The following is a 25,000-nucleotide window of genomic DNA, read 5'->3' as shown; positions in this document are numbered from 1 at the left end:
AGAACAAATGCTGAAAGTTTCTTTGCGAACTTCCTTTCTTCTGCAACATTTTCTCATAAGATGTTACCGTAATAAATTAAAGTTGGTCTGTTCAGTGGTGAATGTCCCCACCCTAACAATCTATGATTTTTCATAAATAAAGGCATTGTACATGTGGTTTGGCCATGACTACTAATGCTGAACTTCTATTTCTTAGTTTTACCTTATTAAAGAGTGGTGTTTTTCCTTTTCTTCTTTACCGTGTAATAAGACATTTTTTGTGTTAGATTTCTATAACCCCTGAGCAATAGTTACAATAATGCACTTTAATATGGGCAGTGAACTCTCAGTTTTCTACTGGGCACTGATATGTCAAACACCTAAACTGCTTCAAGAATGGTAGTATATAAGAGCCAAAAAGGAAAAAAAAACTTAATGAGGCATATTTGGTTCTATGTGGAGTAAAAGTGCTAAATTATTTTCCACAATCCAAGTGAACAGTGCTGTGTAAGTTGTTTATAAAGTTTCCTGTGAAAAAGACAACAGCTGGATTATCTGGCCTCTGTTTATAGCTTAGCTCTGTAGAAGCACACACTCACCACTGCCCAGACCATTCCAATGCATTAAAAAGAATGAAAACATTTTTTTCAACTATAAACCATCTAACATGCTCTTATCAGCATCCACAGGGCTTTTGAGTTTGTTGTTTTTCATCTAGTACAAAACAAGTAGACAGTTATAGTCCCTGTCTAACACATACTGTTTTTGAGTCATGTCTCATTAAAACAATAACTAAAAAAGTAAACATTTGGATTTGAATGTAATATATATTTATTTGTTTATATGTTCTGCATGTGTTAGACCCTCTTAAATTAAGTACCGCATGAAATGCTTGAAGGAGTAAACAAATGAACACAATAACTGTAACTTACTAAAATATGTTTGCTGAAAAGCTTATAAAATTATATTTTGCTAATTTCCATTATCTTGCACACAAAACAGCAATAAATTAAATGAAGGCTAACAATTTGTACTATGTTTCACTTACAATAATTTGTAGCTAGATACCAGGAAAATAAATAGAAATTCTGCTTTTAGGAGCACTCTTTCATATCAAAATCCAGTATGTGGGGTAGAGTAATGACTGATAAATATCAGGATAGACTGAAAAATGTACTGTAACATAAAAAGACACATTTACAAAAGTTACATACAAAATCTGGTGCAAAGGTATTCATTTAAAAGCACTGAAGTGATGGATCCACTATGTTACTTTTCAAGTATTAGGTCATATTACAAGATATTGGAAATAAGAAATATATAATTTTAAGAGGCACTTATTAAAGCTATTTAAGATATGCAGTTATTTATTTTAACCTCCCCTTCAAATATTCCGGTGGATTATTTTTTGTTTAAGGAGCCTAAGATAGGTAAACACAATATCAATATATATAACATAGTTCTGCAAACTCAGTTGCCAAGTGGTTGCAGACGCTACACACCAAGCTCTTCCTCCAAGTTTTCTGCTTGGAAAAATGTCTTGTAAAAAATTGTTAGAAAAGGTTCGTTAAGGTAGTTTGTGAGGGGCTCCCGGATTCGTGGCTGTCCAGGCTAGAGGTCACTGATGTCACTACAGTGATAGTGGGATTGGTCAAGTCTGTTAAAGTGGTCGCAGTGCCAGGTGGAGTTAGAGCGTCGTTGTCTGCTGGGGGAGGTGGTGGTAATGACGTGCCATCAGCTTTATCAACACCCCCATTCTCTTGCCGCAAAAGATTCCTTCTGAATTTGGCTCTTGCGTTTTGGAACCAAACCTGCAAACCAATCCCAATTGATTCTTTACCAGTTTTTTATTTGCAAATCTTCATCTAAGTCACACTACATGTTATTTCTACAAATTTCACTATAATAAAGGCATTTTATAATGAACTACTGTACATCACAAAAAGAACGAGGGGTGCTGATTGGGGTAAGCCAAGAACCACTACAGTCCTATGGACAAAGCTTAGGCAGATGTCCTGCAACAATATGTAACTGATGTTTTCTTAATAAAGGCATTCATTCAAACAGTTCATTCTGAGTTTATGCAACAAACAGGAAATTATGGACTTTTGACATAATGCAAATAACTTAGTAATTCAATGCCACAGAAGTTTAACAATATTGGAGTTAAGCTATGGTAATTTCTGCAAAGTCAACAAACATTTAATGGAAAGTTTTCTAATGCTTCAGCAGAAATCAAACAACTAATTAAAACTCTGGGATTTGACTTAATTATTAAGAGTCATTAAAAAGAGTAAGACTGCAGCCTAGTTAGATATAAGTACTTAACATGATTCATAAAGACATATTTATTTATATTCAGACACAGACATATGTGGGACAGAACATTTTGTATACTTTAGCTACTACAATAAAAAAGGGGGCACACCGAAAACAACAACAATACAAGTAGTACAATTATTGTTTCTTACCTGAAGGACTCTCTTTGTAAGGCCCGTTTTCTGAGCAAGTTGCTTCAGATCTTTTGCATCTGGGTTATGGTTGATTGCAAAGTAGGACTTCATGGTACGAAGCTGATGGTGTTTGAAGGATGTGCGCATACGTTTTGTCTTTTGAGAAGGAGGATATGGCTGCTGGTCTCTGTCCATGTGATCAGTGTCATTCTCATTACAACCTAATAATAGTAATAAAACATAGTGCTGTGGAAAAAACTTGAAACTGTGCTTATAGCATATGACTCTTCAGATTATCTTTGTGCTTTGAAATGAAATAGCATGTGGTGAGAACCTTGGATTTATTTCCAATCAATGTTTTCATTCAAGCTGCTTCCACTATATGCAGCACAATTTAAGAATGTTGATACAAATTGCACGATTGTTGCCTGTAAAATACTAGTCTCATTTTGGAGTGAATTTAGATATTTCTGTAAAGCCTTATGGAATGATAATTGTATAATTTCTGAATCTCTTATTCTATTTAATGTACTGATTCCAGAAGCTGTATCTAAAGCCCAAGTCCATATACTATGGTCAATCCTAGCAGTTGCAAGGAAAGCTGTAACAAAAAATTGGAAAACTGAATCTTCTCTCTCATTTAATAATGAATTTATTTATTTAGCCAAATTATTATGTGATAAAGAAATTTCTGCCATAAAGCTGAATACAAAAAATTGAACACATAAATGAATTGCTTGGGAAAAATTGCATTTACTATTAGAGAAATATTAGATGATTTCCTGACTGTATGTAGATGTATGATTTTGTTATGGACTCTGTATATAGTTTAATTTAGTTATAAATGTAATTATGTAATTATCTCATCATTCATTGTTCTTGTTAAAAATAAAAACACATTTTTGAAAAAAAAAGAATGTTGATACAAAGAATAATCTAATTAATATACATACTGTCTTTGCCTTATATTACATTTGATGTAAAACACATGAGTAGCATCACCAAATGGTTAACATACATGTGGCTACTAGAATGGGAAAGTGTCTTGTCATATTGTCTTTCCATAGTCTGAAGCATTCTACCACAATTGTAAATAACTTTCCCGATGAATGATTAAACAAGATCACTTCAAAAAAACCTTTTCAATAGCAAGTGATTGAGAACATAGTGGTTCTAACACCTTCCTGCATGGAATGAAATAAGTACTTTTACAGGGAAACAAGCATCCCTGCACTACTATGTGAGGAGTAAGCCACATACACCCTAACATATATGTACTAACTCCATTATCAGACAACTGTGGGAAAAGGAAACATTTCTTATACAGAACAGTCTTGCACAAACAGCAATCCTGCTGTGCTGACTTCTCAATGAGAGGACCTAGGTTAAAAAAGTAAATTTATTTAATTGCAAAAAAAGTAGTCAGAATCCAATCAACTGGTTGTCAGGCACATGTAGGGTAGCTACTATAAGTATGTACAACTATGATAGCTATGTATTGCTCAAAAGATATAGGAAATACTGTTAAGAAATCCTTGAAGTTGACAGATGTAAAAGTTAATCAGCCCACATAAAGCATCTACTAGAAACAGTGCATTTGTTGGTTTCACTCTGTACAGCTTCTGTTTTCTGCTCTGCAGTTGCCACTTTGGAGTGTGCTTTTTATTCGACCTGTTCATAGGTTCATAGGTTCATAGGTAGGTACTAGGCTATTGGCCCTAGGGCCCATACAAGCCTAGCCAAAAAATGTACCCTGGCTTTCGCCACCCAAGAAAATTATTTTCCTATGCCCCTGTTGAGCAGAGCCACAGAAGTGATCCCCGGGGTGAATTTCCCATTTCCCATCCAATCATCAAGATTTTTCTTGAAGAGTGCTAATGAGGAGCTCTGTTTGACATAGATAGGTAGTCTGTTCCAGAGTATGGGAAGTCTCTGGGGCAGAAATCTATCCCTCCAGCATGTTCTGTTTATTGTGGTGACAAGGTTAAGGTCCCTAGAGCATGTAGCTTGGAGGGATTGGGATTTCTTTAAGTGGAGCATGTCCAACAGCTCTGGGTTTGACATAGCTTTGTATGTTAGGCAGAGATCGCCCCTGAGTAGGCGATATGCGATGGAGTAAAGCTGTAGTTTTTTGAGACGGTCTGCATAGGGCATCTGTTTGAGGCCAGTAATCCTCTTTGTGAGGTATTTCTGTGGTCTTTCCAGTTGTTGTAGATGTCTTGTGAGGTACATACCAAAAGGGCGTTGTACTGTATAATGGGTCTAATGAGTGATAAGTAGAGGGAACAATGACCTCTTTTTTTCTGGATGAGAATCCTTTTGTGATGAGATGAGCCACGTAGAAGGATTTCCTGATCACTGTGGTGATGTGATTATCAAAGGAGAGACTACTGTCCACCTGTGTCCCAAGGTCTCATCACATTTTCGGCATTAAGTAGACTACCAGCTATGTGGTAGTTCATGGGTACAGAGTTTTTACCAAAGGGGATGACAATACACTTTTTGGCATTGAGCTTCAGGCCATGGCTTTGACACCAGGAATCTGTCTCAGTGAGGCCCTTTTGTAGTTTGTCCACATCGTTAGGAGTTTCGATTATGGCTCCTAGTTTGCAGTCATCTGCAAACTTTGTTAATAAAGACCTTCTGTGTTGGCCTGCACTTCAGAGAAGTAGATACCAAACAGGAGAGGACCCAGGACTGAACCCTGTGGTACTCCACTTGTCACTGGTCTGATGTCGGACTTGGAATCCGCTACTTTCACAGTGTGGGTTCTGTCTGTGAGCCAGTTGGCAACCCATCTTATGACATAGGGATTTATACCTAGTTTAGTGAGCTTATCTATAATTCCAGAGTGGGGGATGGTGTCAAAAGCCTTGGCGAGATCTAGATAAGCTGTGTGAACCATTTTACCATCATCTATGGCTTTGGTGACTGCTTCAAAGAAGTCAAGTCAGGTTTAAGAGACATGATCTGCCTTTTACAAATCCAGACTGAGTAGGGTCCAGAGTTTGGAGATTACCAGTGTCTTTGTTTATGAGTTCCATGATGATACGTTCCATGGCCTTGCAGACCAGGCTTGTCAGGCTAATGGGGTGGTAGCTCGCAGGGTCCGTCGTGGCTCCCCCTTTGTGGAGTGGGATAACTGTTGCGGTGCACCATTCAGTGGGTACAAAGCCTGAGGTGAGGCTATGATTGAACATGGTACTTGGGTAGGGTGCCAGTTCATTCTGTAGTCCATGTAGAACGCAGCCTGGGATATTGTCAGGTCCCATGGATGCTGTGTTCTTGGCTTTGGAGAGTGTGTTTTTTACCTGTGCAGCCGTGATTATAGGAACTTTGCATTCTTCCGGTATAAAGTTAATCCATGCCTTTATAGTTCTGTCTCATTGTTGATTACTATTGTGTTAGCTTCAGTTTTGGAAAACTGAAATGAGAATGTTGCTAATCTGTTTGACAGAATTTATTGTAAACTATTTGCTTAATTTCTTCATAGTTGTTGACCTTCTACCAAATTTGTTTTCAAGTATGTGCTAAGCACTTTAATTAACCATAATTCAGCAGTGAAAAAATGTTGCTGCATCACAAGGAATGCAGTAACTACTTACAAGCATTTCTATAGTCCTAGAAATAAACCATAGGGGCTGATGTGTCAGATTAATAAAAAACGACCACCACAAATGAAAAATATAAAATACAACCAGCCAGTGAATCCAACACAGGTTTATTGTAAAATCTCTGTCTCTAACGTCTCGGCCCAAAAAAAAAATCTTCAAGGAGTAAAGAGCATCATACAAAACTTTCCTAAAATACTATAACCAATTAACAATTAAACAATTAAATGAGCATTCTCCAATTTAATTTATCATTTAACCCATGTGGGTACAGAGTATTAAATTTCAAAATATACACTGATTCCTTAGTTAAAAGCTGTTTTCTAAGAAGACATTCATCAAAAAGTGACACATTTATTTTCTCTAAAATAGTTCCTTGTAACCCTTCACTAATACTATCATGAAATTGCTGAAAATGTACTGCTTTAGAACTTTCTTCTTTTTTATTATAAATATCCCTTACATGTTCTAGTAGTCTCACTTTGAATGCCCTCTTCGTCTCCCCAATATAAAATAAACTGCAAGGACATCTGAAGATGTAGACAACACCCTCAGTATCACAAGTGAAGTTATTCCAAGTTTCAAAGGGAATATTAATTCTTGGAAAATTTTCTACTACAAATTTACAAGCTTTGCATTTATTACAGCAAGTGGTTCCCCTGATATTTAACCTCTGATCTCATAGCCAGGGTACAAAATCTTCCTCTCACAATAAAATTGTATATGTTCCTACCCCTTCTATAGGAGATTCCCAACCTGCCATCAAGCCACGTAGAGACATTTTTCAAAGAACACAAGTACTTCCAATAATATTTTATTTGTTCTACAACCTTTGAACTAAAGCATCCAAATGTTGTAACAAAATAAATAAATTCCTTATGTTCTCTGTCAGTCATTTTGTAATGGTCCAAGGACTGTCTACTAGCATGACAATTTCTTTTGTCAAAATTATTGCATAATTTCTTCCAACTCTTCTCAATTAGGCTTTTGCTGTAGCCTCTTTTAACAAACATGTCTACAGTTCTACCCAGTTCTTGTTAAAAATCATAGATATTATTGCACAACCTAGATATTCTAAGCATCTCACCATAAGGAAATGCTTCCATAGTATGTGTAGGATGACAACTATGGCCATGAACAAACTGTGTACTTTCATCAAATTTTCTGTGCACTGACCATTCCTAATACCAATGACTGCATCCAGAAAAGGAATATGTATTCCTATATTATGGCCATCAAATTGTAGATCATGTCTATAATTATATAGAGAACTAACAAATTCTGTTACTAAGTCCTGTCCCCCCTCAGCTATAAAAATTAAATTGTCAATATACCGGTAGTACCTAATAACATGCTGACAAAAAAACTTATTCCTAAGGCCCATGCTTAGATTAGCATACATGGGGCAATAGCAGCCCCCATTGCTGTGCCTTGTCTCTGTCTAAAAAGATTATTATTAAACTCAAAAAAGTTATGTGTAAGACAGAAATATACCAATTCTACTATATATTCTGTCACTGGTGATATACCTAAAAAAATCTCAAAGCCTCCATGCCAAAATTATGGTTTGTATAGAGGCTTTTAACATCTAATGTAAAATAATACGTTACTGTTCCACTTAATATCATTAATCTTTTCCAAAAAATCAAATATATCTCGAATATATGATGGCAAAGTATATACTACAGGTGCTAAATAACTATGTAAAAAAGGCATAGTTTATGGGTGAAATATTCACAACCCGAGACTATAGGCCTCCCTGGTGGACTACTTAAATTTTTATGAATCTTGGGGAGGCAATCAAAATATGCCATTTTACATCCATCTATATTAAACTTCTTCTTAATATCAGTTTCAGAGAAATAACCAAGTCTATTACCCTTGTGCAATAACTCAGCATACTCAGCAATTGCTTCATTATATGCCAAAATGTCAGTTCTCTCATAAATTTTATCGTCCTCTAAATGTTCAATACACATAGCCATATACTGAGTATAATGCATAATGACAAGCTTATTCCCTTTGTCTGAGGGTTTAAAGATTACATCTTCATTTTACCTAAAGCTTGAAAAGCCTTCCATTCTGTAATGGACAAGTTATAATCAACATGCTGTCTATTTTTAACAAAATTATTAAACACATCTTCAATAGCATAATTCAACATATTGGAAAAATGAACTACTTCTTCATTTAAAAATGGAAGTAAAAAAAAACACTTTTCGTGTAAACATTACTAGTATCTAACCTACAATAAGCATTAAATGAAAAGCTTTCACATGACATATTCACACTGTCATTACAATTTATCAAATTATCATCTATATCTGCTTTTCTAAAAAAAATGCTTTAGATGTAGTTTTCTACTAAATTTAAACACATCACATTTGATGTCATAAACATGAGGTACCACAGTGGGAATAAATTTTAGGCCTCGGTTCAAAACCGCAAGTTCACAGTCAGAAAAGTCAGATTATTAAACCTGATGGACTTTCACATACCCGATGACATATATCTATATGTACTTTAATCATATTTAGTTTAGTCATGCAGAATTGGTCCATTTTGTTGGTAATGTCATTTTCCTATCAGCTGGACTTCTACATTTTCTATTTTTCATCATTAAATATTTTCTTAATCTAATTTCTCATTTCTTATCTAGTTAGTTGATTTAGGTGTAGGCAGTCTTTTGGGGATAGTGTTTATGTTTTGTATTAGCTTAACTGGGGCTAAGATAGAGATTTTGAGAAGGGAGTTTATGATACACATAAGATATTGATAAATGTGTTACAGGATGCACATAAATACATACGTTTATACTAATATTGAAGAACTATTAGTTTTTCCATAAATTAATTACATCAATGGATTGCTACACTGAAAACAAGACTATATTCACATACACATGCATACATACATACATACATACATACATACATACATACATACATGTAAACACACCAACTCTCCGATCACACAATGGAGGGGAAAGGAAAAACTCCCTTAACTCCTTTTTTATTGACTTGGCAGAAACACACTGATGACACAGTAATGAAATAGGAATCACTCAAACAAGTTGAAAATTCCTATTTTGACAAAACCAAGCACACTCAATCATTGTCACACTACCTATTTATAACTGTCTGTCCAGCCTTACTCATATGTGCTAACACTAACCCTACTGCTACTCTAGACATTATATATGAACTGTTGTAAAAAAATCTGTTCCCTAGCGTTAACAGTACGTAATACACACACACACACACACATACACACACACACACACACACACACACACACACACACACACACACACACACACACACACACACACACACACACACACACACACACACAGCTTGCAAGTAGAATCCTTAAGTGTAAGGCAAGAAATGAATATTTCCTGTCCTCCACATACATTTGGTTATAAATGTAGACACACAATCCTTACCTAGCCCTTACTCTAACCTTCCACTATTGATAGAAACACAAACATATGCCTACCCCTAATGCTGAAACTTTCAATATATTCAAAAGCTTCAGAATTAGAAAAAAAACTTATCTCCACACAATGATCCTAACATTGACATTTCAAGCAGTCAAACACAACTGCCCTTAGTCAAGAAACACATCAGTCAAGTTTGTTGATAAAGTACATTTGACAAAGTTAACTGCAATCACACACACACACACACACACACACACACACACACACACACACACACACACACAAACATGTGTGTGTGTATATATATATATATATATATATATATATATATATATATATATATATATATATATATATGGGTCTACTTCATATGTTCGACAGACCATTTGATCGACATTCATTTGGTCGACAGCTCATTTGGTCGACAACCAGTATTCAAGGTACTTAACAGAGATTTGCACCCCTCCCCAATGTTGTGTGACCCTGGAGTTCATATATATAGTTGAGGGGTGTGGGGGCACAGCCCCCCACATTGGGGGGGTGTGGGGGGTGAAGCCCCCCACCGATTTCTGTTTAAAATCATGAAAAATACAAGAAAAACTACACATTTTAAATGAAAATAGGTGGGGGGCTGTGCCTCCACACCCCTCTAACTATATATAACAACTCTAGGGTCACACAACATTGGGGAGGGGGCAAATCCCTGTTAAGTGCCTTGAATACTGGTTGTCAACCAAATGAACTGTCGACCAAATGAGTTTCGATCAAATGGTCTGTCGAACATATGAAGTAGACCCATATATATATATATATATATATATATATATATATATATATATATAATATGTGTGTGTGTGTGTGTGTGTGTGTGTGTGTGTGTGTGTGTGTGTGTGTGTGTGTGTGTGTGTGTGTGTGTGTGTGTGTGTGTGTGTGTGTGTGTGTGTGTGTGTGCGTGTATCAAGAAAGTTAATTGCAACTATATATGTATGGGTCTGTGTCAAATTATTGAAGTACTAAATGTTCAAACTGCAAGAGTTCAAACCCATTTGACAAAACATTGTATACACTTAGTATACTGAAATATAGCAGATTACAAAATGAAAACTCTTTTCTTTTGAACTCCTTAAACCCTACTACTAAATCCAGACATAATATGACAGCATAGTGTTTTCCTAAGGTCAGGTGTTGGTATGGAGTTAGGAACAATGCTAGGGTTAACAAGTATTAGTAATGTGGGGGGCAGGGGCTTTGCAATCTAAGCTTAAGAATGTATACTGAGCCAGTTTTTAGTTGCAAGACCTTGTGATGAAGTTAACACATTGTCATATTTTTATTAGTCATTTAGGAATGGCTAAGGCAAAAGCTAGAATTTTAGCTAAATTTTACTGTCCTTGTGTTATGAAGGCCATAGAAAAAAATTATGTGGCTTGCCCAGAATGTCTAAGAACAGCACTCAGTCCAGGATTTAAGTGCCCTTTGATGCTCTTTGCTCTCATGTAAATGAGAGAATAGCAATGGACATTATCAACCCACTTAATAAAGAGCATCAGTCTATTCTGGTAAACACTGACTATGCAACAACATTTCCTGAGGCAGTATCCCTACAAAAAGATAATGTAAAATCCATACATAGAAAAAGATCAAGTGCTGCCTTTGTCTAGAGTATGAATTTCCTGAGAAATGCCTACTGAACAAGGTACCCCATTCATGTCCAGCATAATGCACAAACCTGATAATTTTTTTTGAATGAAATAGCTAATGACCCCTGTATACCACCCCAACTATCTGGACTAGCTGAATGCTTTAATAAACTTTTAAAATCTGTTACAAAATGCTGTTGGACTGGTTGGGAGAAAAAGGACCAGTACCGTCCATATCTTCTCTTTGGTGAATGGGAAGTACCCCAGGCTCCAGCTGGCTTCATGCCACTTGAATTGCTTTATGGCGGACATTCCCAAGGTTTGCTAACTATAGCAAAAGAAACATGGGAGGAGAAAAACACCCATTTTAATAGAAAGACAGAACATTTATAGACTTGTAGGTCATTTGTAGAGAACTCAGATGATAGACAACAGAGAGCATATAGTAAAAATGGTTCACCCCAGAAGTTAAGGAAAAAGTGGTATTTTCCACATCACACAGGCTCTTCTATTATAGAGTCATATATTTTTGTCTCCACTGAATACCTACAACCTTCTGGAGGCTGAAGGAGAAAATTCTTACACCTCGAAGCAGATAAACAGCAGCCTGACTGGATGATATAGTAATATTTCTGAATACTGAGAAAGCTATCTCCATTAAGTTCAAGTTGTCTTAGATTTTCCAGATCAGTCTGGGGTAACTGCTAACCCAGCTTAACTGCATATCAGGCATGGCATAAGACTTCCATTTGTGCTCTGTGATAAGCTTAGTGATAATTAAACCATATGCCAGGAAAACTGAAGACAGCCAAAACTGGCCAGCACTAACCCATTAAGGAAAAGTTTAAGGCTTTTTTAGTTCTTTATAGATATCATCTTAAATGTGTTCCCAGTTTTGCTACCATTAATTTCCTCTGTATGACCTGAGCAAAGGTAAGGCTCCCTTGAGGGTTAACTAGATAGATGAAGCAGAACGTGACAACTTAAAAGATGTGCTGTGTTCAGAGCCAATACTAATAGCTCTGGAATCATCCAACAATTCTTAATGCACACACATGCCTTACATGTATGCAAAGGCATAGTCTTGTCTCAGATTGTAGCTATACAGAGAGACTCCCTCACTATAAAATAGAACCTCAGTACTCTAAAATATTATTTGTTGGATTAGAGAATTTGTGTTAATTACTGATCATGACCCTTTGCCATCAGAAAGATTGCAACCCAATATTGACAAGATGGACTTTGACCCTCCAGACTTATAATTTTAAACTCTGAAGTCATGCAAGCCACAGTTACTTGAATGTGGATGTGCTGTCTCAGGCTGACCATGCATTTAATGCGTTAGAACCAGTGGCTGGCATAGTGACTGCTGAGCTTGGGAAAACACTGCATGTAGTGGCATTGTATTTACTGTTTCTGTTGTTTTTATTAAGCAAAACAAAAGGATGTGTTAGGGATGAGAACTGCAGAGTTCCTAACTTATTTAGAGTATGCAGGCAAACAAAAGAGAGAGGAGATCCATGATAGTTAATACGGAGCAGGTGCCTCTTGGGATATGTCTTGTCCAATAACTCCAGAGGATATCAGATTCCTGACCTCTAGGTCTAGAAATGGTTCTGAGAAGGTATCTCCAGGGAACTGCAGGTGAAGGACGAATGCAGTCTGAGATGTGCCCCTGAAAACTGGAAAAGCAACAGAAAGTATCGTTTTGAGAAGGAAAAAACGAATTAACCATGTCCGTAGGGTGAAAAATGTCTTTTGAGAAGAAAGAATTATATTTGTATGTATTATTTTTTATTTACCAGTGTTATAGCAGTGCATATGTGTGTGTGTGTGTGTGTGTGTGTGTGTGTGTGTGTGTGTGTGTGTGTGTGTGTGTGTGTGTGTGTGTGTGTGTGTGCGTGCGCATGTGTGTGTTGTATGTGCATGAGCTTGTATGTGTAGTAATAACTAATTCTTTTTTTCACACCCCTTTAATTCCAAATTAAATATGCATAATGCCAATAAGTATTAATCACATGAAATAAATCAATGTTCACATAACTTCACAAATGCCTTTTTTTCTGGATTACTAAATGAATAAATAAGCAAGATAATTAAGTAAGCAGACATTTTATCTGTAGTTTTCAGCAAAAGTAAATGAGTATTAAATACATTGTCAAAGTAATGCCAAATTAAATATTTATTGGTAGAAATATTCCCATGGATTAACTGGTATAGCAATGCGTGATGTCATCCTTGCCGTATGATAAAATACTAGACTTCAGTTTTATTAATACTGAATGTATGTGGCATTTCTGTCTTACACTACTAACACAAGTAAAACCCCTCTATTTTTATATTATTCAAGCAGTAAATGGCATGAACATTCAATAAAAGTGCAAAACATCTGGTATTTCACTTAACACAAAACTGTCGAGGTCACTGTCAGAGACAATGAAACTTAATTTCCAGAATAATATTTTGAATGGCAATTTAGCCAAGGTGCTCAGTGTAAGAGTTCACATCTTCTTACCCTTATTTTATTAGTGGGGGTTGGATGACACACAACCCTGTGCATTGCACAATACAAAGGGATGTCCTCAACAAACCAGCTTACTTTTAAAATTAGGTGCCCTTTCAGGCAAGCATTTGTTTTTTTTTTTTCCTTTGAAAATGCATTCATATGCCAAAACAAATTTGTAAGACACGTTATATTACTTGAGAAATTCTTAGCATTTATTTTATTTTGCACTTGGACTGTGTGTACAATGTAATATAAATACAAACAGATGAAAGAATTCAGGTTACAATAATGTTCTAAATACAATTGTGGCACAAGTAAGTAGAACCTTACATTTCATAGTTTTTTTATTAGTAATTGTGTTTTGTTTTGTTTTTTTTTTTTTTCTAAAAACATTGTTATTGAAGAATTATCCTGTATTAAGAAACCAAACATTAAAACCCATGCCTTTGATAAAGGTCTGTCCACATTAAGTTTATCTCTTTTATCGACACTTATGGTAGGCGCTTATCCCTCCCACTACTGTGAGTGTGTATATCTATATGTGTGTGTGTGTGTGTGTGTGTGTGTGTGTGTGTGTGTGTGTGTGTGTGTGTGTGTGTGTGTGTGTATCTATATATCTATATGGATCTCTGTTAGTTGATCGGGTTTTCAGAAACTCGAAATTCATATCAGCAAGATGATATGATTGAATTTCTGAAAACTTGAAGCTTTTGAAGGGAGATTGCGTTACTTGAAGCTTTTGAAGGGAGATTGCGGTACAGTGAGGATTTGGAAATTTACCATTTTCCTCAATGATGTGTGGTCTCGAAGTTGGTATATATAATTTGCAAGGGGTGTAGGGGGTGCATGGGGGCTTGCCCCCCCCCCTGCAAAAATGTAAAAAAGATAAATGTTTTTAATTAATGTTTGAGTTATCAGAAATTCGATAATATTGTCTTGCCGATATGAATTTTGGGTTTCTGAAAACATGATCATCTGAAATAGATCCATGTGTGTCAATATTTACAAGCAAATGTGTTTGTGGGGGACAGGCCATATAAGCATTCTCACTATCTATCTATGTATCTATCTATATATCTATCTGTCTATCTATTTATCTATGTATCTATCTCATGATTGTCATCTTTTTTACTGGAATATTCTCCCTAAAGTGAACCACTGTGCTGTGAACCATTGAAAGAAAGAGAAAAAAAATGCAAACACAGTGCCTTTTACAGGAAGGCAAGTGTCCTACACTTTCACAGCCCATATCTCTAAATACACTAACTCTGATATCTCATAATAGTGGGGGAAACACCCACTGTTTTGTAGTGTTTGAATTCCCAGTGCAAAGGTTTCAAGTGAAAAGGAATTCTAGTAAACAACCACTGATTCTCATTTTGATATTTTGATAAAGCCCATGTTAGTTGGCCATCTGTCCTATCCATACTTAACACAAGTGCACGCACAAACATATATGCACAGAGACACACTCACACACACACACACACACACACACACACACACACACACACACACACACACACACACACACACACATCCCAGTCCAGTTTGGGACCAGCCTGCAATGGTTACAATGAAAGTGATCAACATAATAGACAACACAGAATAACAAATAGAAACACGCTGAATACGTTATACACCACACATCTATGGATACACCTGTAGTCTGTGCAATTCCACTTTTATTATGACAGTGTCTTGACCCTTAACCGTCTAAGAGACCTAAGATACTGGAAGCTAGTTGCAAGAGAGAATTCTCTTCATTTTCAGTATATCACATGACCTTTTTAGGATCCATTTAATGATGCTAAATTACAAGACTGTCATTTTTATCTGCAACAGCTGTGACGTGTTTGATTGGGTTGTTTTGTTAGTGAACTTGATCCTATGAACGCTTTCCATTAAAAAACTTCCCAGTAGCCCATGCAAGATGCTTCATCCTAACCCTGGACTTACTAACTTACTATAAGGTCACACATCTTTGAGATAATATTAAATTTACAGGTTTGAACCTGTTTAATTAAACAGATTTTAGGATTATTGTTTGCTCAGAAATGACCAGATCATTCTTGAACATTTGTTCTTACAATATTTTTTATGTTTAGAGGTGTACAGCTGAAATCTGGTATCTAGGATATTGCTAGTTGCCCACATACAACTATATACCATAGGAATATACCTTTCAACCTCTTAGAGCAAGAAATCTGGACAAAGCCGTAAATAAAAGTGGGACAAAGGCCCCAAAATAGGGGCAATTTTTAAATATTGCTCATACAAACTTATACAATTGGTAAAATGACAGGTTTTGCATTTGTATGAATTTTCTGAATGGTATAAAGTCTGAAACTCAAATGTCTGTCATTATTTTCTAACTTCAGTCTTTAATAATTTGCCACTAATTTGCCAGAAAACCACAAATTTATGAAAAACGAACCAAAAATATGAGGCAAAAATCTGGACATTCTGTGAAAATCTGTACAGTTGAGAGGTATGCATAGGAAACATCCTTTAATAGTATACAAATAACATCTCTATCATTCCAATATTATTATAATGCATTATTAAACAGCACTTATGTGGATATTCTATAGGTTCAATTCATTTTTTACAGGGAGCTGCACCCCAAGGTGGGTGCATAAAGCCTCTCATATCCCCAAATGCATAGTGATTAACTACATAGTTGCACAAACATGAATAAAAAGGAAATTCCTGCAAAATAAGGGTATCACTACTTTCATATCCTTTGAGTCTGCTGTAGCAGTGATTTTCTATAGAAAATAACAGTCAGAGAGTTCAATATTGGGAAATTGAACATCACGAGTTAGTTTCTTGTACAGTTGTAACTCAATGAGGTTTAGGGAACTCCATCTTATTTCACCACTCCAAAGAATGCCCTCATTAAACTTACTCATAAAATTGTACTAAACAAATTGTACCCTACATTTAACTAACCAGTTTTTGATCAAATACCACAGCTGGTATGGTGTCTTCTAAGTGTCTAATACACTCTCTAAAACCTGAAACAACTTGCCCATTCTTTGAGAACTTATGTTAACAAAGCTCAATGAAGCAGACCCTAAAACAGCATTTCTAGGTGTTCTGGGACTGTAGATGCTATAACTGATGTACATAATAACATTCTACCATTACCATGTGTGCATAACAAAGTGCAAATGTCTACTATAGTATTCAATAGTGCTTCATAGCTCGTGATACTGATGTTGACTGCTGAACTCTTTTACTACATGATGTGCAAGTTCTTTGCATGATGAGCTTTGTGACTTTGATGTTTGCTGTAATCTGTTGTATAATATATTTTGCAATTTGGACATGTTGTTATGTGATGTAATGGTATAATTTGTCCGTCCATCTATTTATCCATCTAATAGTTTGTTTATCTGCCTATATATATATATATATATATATATATATATATATATATATATATATACACACATATGGTTTACTATCAAAAAAAAATATTTAATTAATTCAATTGACATTCTGAATTTGGCAATGTCACTTTAATGGAATGTCAAAAATCATCACCACAACATCCACATTCAACCAAATTCGGAATGTCAGGAAGTGATGTTAGACCCTCAAGCATTTGTGCTGAAGCTACCATATGAATTGTATGTCTACAGCACGTGTTCACAGTTTTGCAGGGGGGCAAGGCCCCCTGCACCCACCCACACCCCTACAAATTATATATTCCAACTCCAAGATCGCACTACAGTGAAGAAAAGGGTAAATTTCCCAATCCCCATTGCAGTGCAATCTGTTATTAGAACACCAAATGCACATTAGTGAATGTACACTACCATTCGTTAACAAGCATTCAAATATTTGCAGACTGACATTACGGAAACTGGAAAAGACGCATTCATCCATTCCAGTTTCGATATATATATATATATATATATATATATATATATATATATATATATATATACTAAAAAACACAATTCCGAAACCTTACTATGCCGGATATCAGTTAAGTGAAACAATTACCATGATGCTGGTAGTGCAAGACATACAATTAGACTGTGTTTGTGTACTTTCTCGTCTACCGTGCCAGTTCTGTTGCATGTTGGATATGCAGGTAGATTTAAAAATATTCATCTTGTGGAAAAGTAATTTTACAGCACTCGCAGCTTTTAAACGGAGATTGCACTACAGTAAGGATTGGAAAATATACCCTTGTTGCCACTATAGTGTGATCTTGGAGTTGGTATATATAATTTGCAGGGGCTTGCCGCCCTGCAAAAATTTGAGAAAATGTGTTGTTTTGTGTAAATAGCTGTTATGTCGGTGTTTTGTAGTTCAACATAGTGAGGTTTCGGAATAGTGTTTTTTTGTAAAGTTGGTCTCAGTTATTTCAGGTTCGATGAAAAGTAAATTCAATAAATGAAATGAGACCCATGTGTATATATATATATATATATATATATATATATATATATATATATATATATGGGTCTACTTCAGAAGACTGGCAAACCAAAAGACTGAATCCCAAACGACTGAAAATTCAAAATACTGAACACATTTTTTAATGCAGGGGGGCATCCCCCCTGCACACCTCATGTGGGGGACTGCACCCCCCACACCCCCTGCTAGTTGTATATACCAACTCCAAGATCGCACACCAGTAGAGAAGGGGCAAATTCCATTATTCAGTGTTTTGAATTTTCAGTTGTTTGGGATTCAGTCTTTTGTTTCTTCTGAAGCAGACCCATATATATATATATATATATATATATATATATATATATATATATATATATATATATATATATATATATATATATATATATATATATAGTTACCTAGCTGTCTATGCATGTGTATGTATCAGTCCATCACTTATGCAGAATGTGTTTTGTAACTCACATTTTCAACTGAAAGAAAGAAAAAAGGAAACAGTCATTCATTCGTGCTCTTTGGGATAAGCACTGAGGGGTTTCAGAATTTAAAACTGCTACCTAGTATACAAAGTGAGTCTTATAGAGTTTGTATATAATGATTGATGTTTTATTTTTACAGCTGTCATAACTTTACACAGATACTTGCACCATTAAGGATAGTGCAGTGGTTGTATTGGTAAGATTGTTTGATGACACCTCTCAGTTAAAAATAATGGAACTAGGAGTATTTTGGTTCTGAGTTATGCAAAGCAAACTGTTATGGTCATTTACAACATTTTAAGGAAATCTCAAAACTTCTGGAGAAGACTCTAAAAGTGTCAGGAGTTGTACTTAAAAACATGATGATAAGTTAGTGCATTAATGTAAAGACATTTTCCACAAACTGCATAAGATGTTTTATAAACCTATTTTAGTACTAACTTGAATAGCAGCTTTTTTTTAGAAGCGATTATAAACTTGTTAAATGTAAGAAGTTTAGAATGAGAGAAAGAGCGAGAGAGACTCTAGGAGGTCACGGTGGAAACACTATCGATGTCTAGCCAACTCTTTGATATTGCTAATACAGGGATCCCAGTTACAGATATATACATGTATATTAGAAACCTACATGAAGGAAATACCTGTTAGTTAACAGTTTACCATTTCAGACCATGTGCTAACCAATATAACAGATGATGAGGTACATTCAACGATCAGTCCTAAAAAAGCCCTTGCTGCTGATTGCATCCCCTGGCATCCCTTTGGAAATACTTCAAAAATTATATTACAGAACAAACTAAAGTGTCTGCAACTTTATTTAACAGAGGACTACTAATTTGCCCTTTCTGGGTACAGAAAAGGAAGCTTAATTGCTGAGTTTTTAAGAGGGAAGACTCCAAACATTACTTTAGTAGTTACCATCCCATTGTACACTTGCAAAGTTCTTTGGCAGTATTGAGTATTCTTTTAGTGTAGGACATTCCAGCAAAATGAAAGACTGAATCTTCTAAACTATCTTCAGTTTGGGTTTAAGAAAGATATCTTAATACCTCACCCTCTTTTCCTATGATGGTATCTGAGTTTTAAATATGAATGATAAGATGGTAGTTTTAATGGTGTCCATTGGAATACAAGTACCAGACAAATGCCTAACTGTGTGGACTTCGTCATCTAACAACTCTAATATATGCACATTTCATCTACATAGCTTAGAAAGGTAATAAGGAAATGTTTTGTTAAAAGTTGTGAAAGTTAAATCAGTAGATAGAAATGACAATGGAGATATTAAGGTCAAATGTTGTACAGTTCCTTAATGACTACCTTAAGATTCTAATAATATTCTTTGAAAGCATCTGAATAAAAAAGTAAGAAAGAAAATATATGATTTTAATAGAATGATTTAACTTTATTAATATACTGTTTGATTTTTTTATGTGTCAAATTTTTATTTATGTAACTTTAAATAAAGAGTAGCACTTATTCTGAAGCAAATAAACTAAATGCACAGATACTGATGTGTGTATATTATTGCCAAGACTTACTAGTGAAAATCATCTGAGAAATATTTTACTAAAAGCAAATACTTGACTTTTCCCCTAAAATGCACATAACAGGATTTGATTTTACTTTAAACACATATTAGTCGAATAAAAATTACTAGAGAATAATTCCTTGTTTGATAGTGTGGCTATTTTGTATTTCAATATTCAGTTTTACAGATGTACTACAATGACACATTGAAGATATACCATAAAATAATGTGAAAAATAAAAATTTCATGGCATAATATCTACTCCTAAAGAAATGTCAGACCTTCAACACTTCTTGAAGTATAAGAGAGAATTGTTGACTTCAAGTCTGAATGCTTGTTCCATTATTTGTTTACAAACATCATATGTTAATACTAAGGTTCTTCAGTCATACATTAGTTGCCTTGTAACCCATTTTGTTATGCAAAGTTTTTTCACAGTTAAGAAGTTATAATAAAAATAATGCATTCCACAAACTGCTGCTGATGCTTTGGGAAGTGATAACTGTATAAAAACTGTTGTAAAGATAAAATGTAGTACTCAAAAGTACACCAAACACACAGGGTTAAAGGCTAGAACTAAGCACTATAACTCAATTGTATGTCAACATACAAAGGAATCCTGTAGATAAAGTTTGTCTAACCATTGGCTGTACTTCTTTGTTGAACCCAAGGGACTAACAATGGGCATAGAGTACTTCACAAACCAATTTTCCTTGGATTCAGAAGGAATAATAGGTTTATATAATTAACTATGCAGCCCAAGAGAAAATGAAACACACAATACTTTGCAATTTGTTCAGCTTCATAGAGCATTCGTATAGTTCTTGTGGAATTTAGTCATGCCAAAAGATGTTGTGGTTATTAGGGCTCGGTACTATCACTAGGTTACAGATTCTTCTTATATCATTTAATATACAATGTAACATTCTACTTTTCTGAACTATATATTATTAAGGATTAAACAGTATTACTAAAATATTACTTGCAGTGAAGCTTGCTGGTATTTTTCTATTTATATTTAAAAATATTTGTTTTCTATACACGAACGAAAGATGATTTGAAACGATATATTCTGAGTTGTATAGATTATTGGCTATAGTTTTATATAGTTACATTCAAGCAAGCAATAATGTGAAAAAGAGCTGATGTTTGATTTTTTATATACACACAGTGCACTGCTGACTAGTTTGTTGACAAATGTAAGTATTATTTAAAAATGGGCCATAAATTTATTTACAAATATAAAGAACTACAATCATGTCTTAATGAAATGATTTATGCCAAATTACTAAAAAAGAGCATGTCTGTTGCAATACACATGCCAACCCAAATCTGAACTCTTGGAGGTTAAATATATTTTTGCAAGTAGTACCATGAAAAGTAGTTGATAGAGAGTTCATTGTTAAGTTCTCATGAAAGTAAATAACTTGCACTTATCAGAGGGCTATTACCTGCTCCAGCAATTGAATCAAATATAACATAACATACAAAAGTATCATATAATGTTGAATAACACAATGAACTTTAGCACACTGACTGACTTGTACTTTTTTATTAGGAAACACAAACATTATTAGTAATAGTAGGGTGGTTGTTTGGCTAAGCATGTTTCAGGTTTTACTAAATGTATGGGTGTTAGAAATATTTTTTATTACAGACCGAAATTACAAATAGTTCTCAGCAATAAGTTAAATGCCGTTATAATGCTGACTCAGTTTACTTAAGGTCAGTAATGATAAAACACCACCTTGGAAGTGTTTAAAATAAAGAATAAAATTATGAGAATAAATAAGAGTAATAAGAACAAGTAATGCAGTTTTCCTGCACGATGCTTGTTCTTCTAAGGATTTGCCCTTTGGGTTTGTACCGCTATGTATAAATCTTGTAATACGCATACATGCCTGCACGTGTGTATACACACACACACACACACACACACACACACACACACACACACACACACACACACACACACACACACACACACACACACACACACACATACACACACACACACACATACATACACACACACACACACACACACACACACACACACACACACACACACACACACACACACACACACACACACACACACACACACACACACACACACACACACACACACACACACACACACACACACACACACACACACACACACATACATACACACACACACACACACACACACACACACACACACACACACACACACACACACACACACACATACACACACACACACACACACACACACACACACACACACACACACACACACACACACACACACACACACACCCCATCCTTTATCATAAACAAAAGATACAATATGGTGTAGTATTTTATAGTATAGTAGCAGTTTACTGTATATCATAATATAGCACAATATAGTATAACACAATATAATGTAATAATGCCTCATAGCACAGCATTCAGAAGACAAGCATACAACACAGTCTAGTTCAGCACAATACGAAACATTACACCATAAAACTTCAAAAATACATACTTTAGGGTATTGACAATCATTCTGTTTTTGTTAAAGGAATAGTGCTTATTTCTGAGATGCTCTATAATTAAAAAAAAAATGTAACCCGATCCCTGGAGTCCAGGACTGTACAGTTCCATTTTTTTCATTAAAAGTACTAATGAAAGTCTAAGCTTGACTTACTGAAGTGTATCGTGCTAGTGGTTAGCATTATATTTAACAAAATTTCTAATGGTAGATTGAAACACTGGTATTCACGTTTCTTATCTACTTGTTTGTTTGATTTTATAATCATCCCAGAAACACTAAGTGGGTAAGGGTGCCTTTAAGAAGTTAAAAGAAGTGGATGAGAATATACATTTAGATATAAACTGAACTACATGGCATAAATTGTAGCCCTGTAAATATTATTCACATTAATGGTGTACATATTATGGCAAACGTAATGAACATTTATTTATTGTGGACTTTGTATAAGCTTTTTTTAGGTTGGTTGGTCTTTTTTAGTTGTTTATCAATTATAATTGTTGTAGATATATACAGTTTTATTATATGCTATACCCATATTATTTTTATCTTTTTGTGGATAGCAGATATGTTTTAGCGACTACTTCTATTAGTAAATATAATATATAATGTTATGGTGGTTAACATTTTAACATTTGGAGATGGTTCTTTTAATTTTGTAATAGAAAGTGATTCGTTTAATCTTGATCACATGATGAACTTGCTTATTAGTGAAAAGCTATTTATATGGGTTTGTTGGATGTTTTTTATAAATCTGATGAAGTTGCCTTAAGTAAGGCGACGAAAAGCGCTTTATTAAATTTCTTTCTCTGACTTTACAAGTTACTTCTACATCTTTATTACATTGGATCAGTGTGCCTGAAGCCTTTGAATTTGTATTTGGTGAACTACATGGCTACTTTACACCATCAACAATATTAGTAATAGAAATGAATAGCAAAGGTTATGTCAAAAATTAAAAAAAACACAAATGAGTAGGTTATTCTCATTTTCTGCAACTAAAAAACTATTGATTTATGTTACATCTTAAGGTCACAACAGTTCCCCATGTTTCATACATGATCTATAAGCATTGTCTAAAAATAAAACTACTTTTTTTCCCTATCCTCCCATTTTTGTACACAGGAAGGGGTAAGCTTACCATGGTTGAATCAAAGATAACTCTAAAACATTCCTAGTAGCTTATGACTCCCAAGAATCTGTCTCAGTTTTGGACTCCTTTTGCATCATAAAAAAATGTTTGCAGCAAATATATAATGGTTGCTCATTCTTAAAGGGCTATATAGGGGTTCCTGAATGTTTCATGTATTAATGAATTCTCTGTACCTTTTTATGGCGCTTACATAGTATATGATATGTTATGCTATAAAATCTAGTAACAAAAATATCATTTGTTGTATGCTCACTTGTTGCCAACAACACATCTACATAAATGAAAACTACATTAGTGAGGCTCCTAAAAGGAAGTTAAAGTCTGCTCAGAAAAATTTCCAGTGCTTGACAGCTGTTATTCAAGTGTATAATGTCAGAATATTCAAAGAACTATGTACTTTGATATTTTATACAAAGCAAAAAAGAGCACATGTATACCTTTAAAAATTACATGATTACTCATAATTATATATATTTTGCAGTACAGTAATAGTCCACATAATAATTTTCGAATCTGGACTTGCATATACTAGGAGTCTCCTGATGCAAAATATGAATTACAATGTGTTGTGCATTACATGAATACTGGCACATGTGCAGTGCATTCTGTTTATAAGTAGACTTATACTATTTAAAATATGTCCTGTCAGGAAGGAAAATGTCATTTAAATTTCATTTAACATTTTTATTTATAGACTTTGTGAGTTAGTAAATACTGTGTATTCCGGTTCTTTCTCGTTCTCTTCTTCTTGCTTGCCTCTGATAATTATAACGCTGTTTCAGTAAGTTTGCTTGTTGTTTGTGTTTCATAAAAAAAGTATACACACATAAACACATATATACTGTACACACACACACACACACACACACACACACACACACACTAGTTATTGAGAGCAGTAGAGTTCAGACTATTGAACTGAAGGTTATTAGTAAAACATATGAAAACCTCAGAGATTTTGACTGCCCACACTGGTAGTAGAAGAGAGAAATTAATATGTAGTTTGCAAATGGGTATGAATTAAAGGATTAAGCTAGAGCAATGGGGGATTCAATGCAAAGCAGTGGAGAAGTTGAGATTCTGAAGGAATATTTTGTCCTGTGGAAGGGGTCACCTCATCCACTTTTGGAAGATGTGACAAGATTAATGCAACCTATTATTTCGCCCTATAATGTTCTCTGGTAATAGGTAGCTGGTCCAGTTTTCAAAGTATTTGTGGTGATTGTTTCATAAACCTGTTACAAT

The 25,000-nt window shown here is 34.8% G+C and overlaps 1 protein-coding gene across 3 annotated transcripts in view; it reads right to left on the bottom strand.

The window, feature by feature from the left end:
• Positions 1-25,000, bottom strand: part of LHX9 (LIM homeobox 9) — a 67,831-nt gene that overhangs the window by 1,981 nt on the left and 40,850 nt on the right. For 2 of the 3 annotated variants that reach the window (XM_044080250.1, XM_044080249.1), the window contains 2 exons: positions 2,451-2,653; positions 1-1,790 (listed from right to left, as the gene is read on the bottom strand). The exon at positions 1-1,790 is cut by the window's left edge. In XM_044080250.1, coding sequence (XP_043936185.1) covers positions 1,533-1,790; positions 2,451-2,653 — 461 coding nt within the window. In that variant the 3' untranslated portion in view covers positions 1-1,532. The remainder of the gene's footprint in view (positions 1,791-2,450; positions 2,654-25,000) is intronic. The other variant, XM_044080251.1, reaches the window with a different exon arrangement.

Source organism: Protopterus annectens, chromosome 8.part0, assembly GCF_019279795.1.
Source record: "Protopterus annectens isolate FY-2018-M chromosome 8.part0, PAN1.0, whole genome shotgun sequence".
NCBI classification, from domain to species: domain Eukaryota; kingdom Metazoa; phylum Chordata; order Ceratodontiformes; family Protopteridae; genus Protopterus; species Protopterus annectens.
This window is presented reverse-complemented; position numbering and strand designations above follow the sequence as displayed.